The following is a 2116-nucleotide window of genomic DNA, read 5'->3' as shown; positions in this document are numbered from 1 at the left end:
AGGGATCCCACTGAGTCAAGCATCTGGGCATGAGGCTCAAGCACCTGCTTTAACTATAAACCCTGTAAGTAGACACAACCACAACAAATAAACAAAAGATTTCTCTGGAGAAAACAACTAACAATGTCCATGAGACAAAAAAGTTAGAATAGAACCATTTAAAATGATTCATTACCTGGATCAGAAATTGCTCTGCTACCACCAAAAATGAACTGAAACAAAAATGTCATATCAATTTTATCAAACACCATGCCAAAGCCCAAGGGAAGATGTCACCTTCCACAAGTGCTCCTGTGACCTGACACTTCAAGCAGTCCCTTGTGCTCTGGATTCCTTAAAAGCATCTTCTCTGAACAACATATGTCCCAAACTCCATGAAATCGGCAGAAGTGATCCACATCTGCTTGAAACTACTCAGAGAGGTCACAATGGATGCACCTATCCATGCAGAGAAACATCTATCAGGAGAAGCTGTGATCTTGATGGGAGTTCCCCTGGAAGCCAACTGTTCTAGTTCTTTCATAAGTCTTTCCTCAAGCCCAGGGAAAAGAGTGGTGCCCCCAGACAGCACAATTTCTGCAAAAAGATTCTTACGGATATCAATGTCACATTTCATAATGCTGCTGGACACCATTTTGGAGAGTCCTGGGTTGTGGATACCCAGCTGGTCAGGTGCAAAAAGAATTTCAGGCACCTGATGCAGCTGGTCTCCAATGTAGATAACATTCCCATCTGGCAGTCTGTATTCTCTCAGAACCTCTTCTGGCCTCTTACATAGCTCTTTCTCTGGCTCCAAGGCCACATAACACAGTTTCTCTTTGATGTCACCCACTAAGGCCTTATTGAGTATGCAAGGGAAGCTACTTCCACTAGCAAGGAGTTGCTGAGTGAGGTGCTCTGTGATGTCCCTTCCTGCCACGTAGAGCTTGGTGACAGCATGAGGCAGGGAGTAACCCTCAAAGATAGGGACAGTGCAAGTGACTCCATCCCCACTGTCCACCACTAATCCTGTGACAGAGGCAGAGGCATATAGTGCTACCACTGCATGATTGGACAGGTAGAAAGCAGGCACATTGAAGGTCTCAAACATCACTTCTGCCATTTTCTCTCGAGTCTCCCTTGGGTTCAAGGAGGGCTCAGTCATGAGCACAGGTCGTTGACAGGGTTTTACTCCTAGCTCCCACTCAAAAAGATACTTCCAGAGTTTCTCCATGTCATCCCATCCTGTTATTAGTCCACGCTCAATGGGGTAGTGCAAATGGAAGGCGTCGTATTTGTATAGGGCTTTTTCTCCCACAAGGTACTTCTTTTTAGTGGCTTCTGATAATGGCATGTTGAATTTAGGATGTCCCACGACAGAACTGATGACATGACGGGGTTCTATCTCTCCAGAAAGGCCTGCTTTGCAGAGTCCTGATCCATTGTCAAAAATTACAGCTGGAATATCTAATACATATGGGTTAAACATATCCGCAGCATGCTCTTCTGAACTCCAACAAAATAAAAAACACTTTGCCACTTTGTATGATAACAGGCACTTCTGGAAGTTTTAAAACCACAGGATTCCAAAGTTCTCAAGTTGACACTCAGGAGGAGCTAGGAGACTATCCCCAATCCCCCAGAATACCCCGTCTTCAACCCATGAATTTTGTCCCCTTTCAGGCAGCCCAGGGCCTGCTGTGGCAATTTCAGTGATGATTGCCCCCTATGTAACAATCCAGCCAAGGCAACAATTATTCTCAGAGAGCAACAAAGGGATTTTAAGGGGTGGGGTCTCTGAGCCACCAATACTCTTAGCTTGGAGAAACATGAAAAAGAGGAAGGCAAACCATACCTATGGACAGCTTATGTCTATGAACCTGAAGCAAAGGCTTAGCCTTAGAACCAAGTGAAGCAGCCAAACTGTGGGCTTCTTCCAGAAAACTGGCTTCTATGCACAGCTAAGTTATTTTGGGGTGGGGGGTAATGACAAAAAAAAAATACCCTTACCTTTGTAAAGGGAAGGAACTAACCACAAGACACAGGTTGAGACTGGAATGAGGATGCCCTTAATCCAGTTTCAGAAGAGCTCAGAAAACTATCTTTTATTACCTCCCATACATGTTTCTTGTTTTTA

The 2116-nt window shown here is 44.6% G+C and overlaps 1 protein-coding gene across 1 annotated transcript; it reads right to left on the bottom strand.

The window, feature by feature from the left end:
• Positions 1-208: 208 nt before the first annotated feature.
• On the bottom strand, positions 209-1634 carry ACTRT1 (actin related protein T1). The gene has a single exon (XM_027608825.2). It carries the CDS (start codon positions 1466-1468, stop codon positions 335-337), a length of 1134 nt encoding a protein of 377 aa, XP_027464626.1. The 5' UTR covers positions 1469-1634; the 3' UTR covers positions 209-334.
• Between the last annotated feature and the right edge of the window lie 482 nt (positions 1635-2116).

This window comes from Zalophus californianus, chromosome X (assembly GCF_009762305.2).
Source record: "Zalophus californianus isolate mZalCal1 chromosome X, mZalCal1.pri.v2, whole genome shotgun sequence".
NCBI lineage: Eukaryota > Metazoa > Chordata > Mammalia > Carnivora > Otariidae > Zalophus > Zalophus californianus.
Note: the sequence above shows the minus strand (reverse complement) of the source record. Positions and strands in the feature narration are given on the sequence as shown.

Bases quoted from the DNA above. Each gene is read 5' to 3' on its own strand.
- ACTRT1 (XM_027608825.2), bottom strand. From the start codon at position 1,468: ATGTTTAACCCATATGTATTAGATATTCCAGCTGTAATTTTTGACAAT.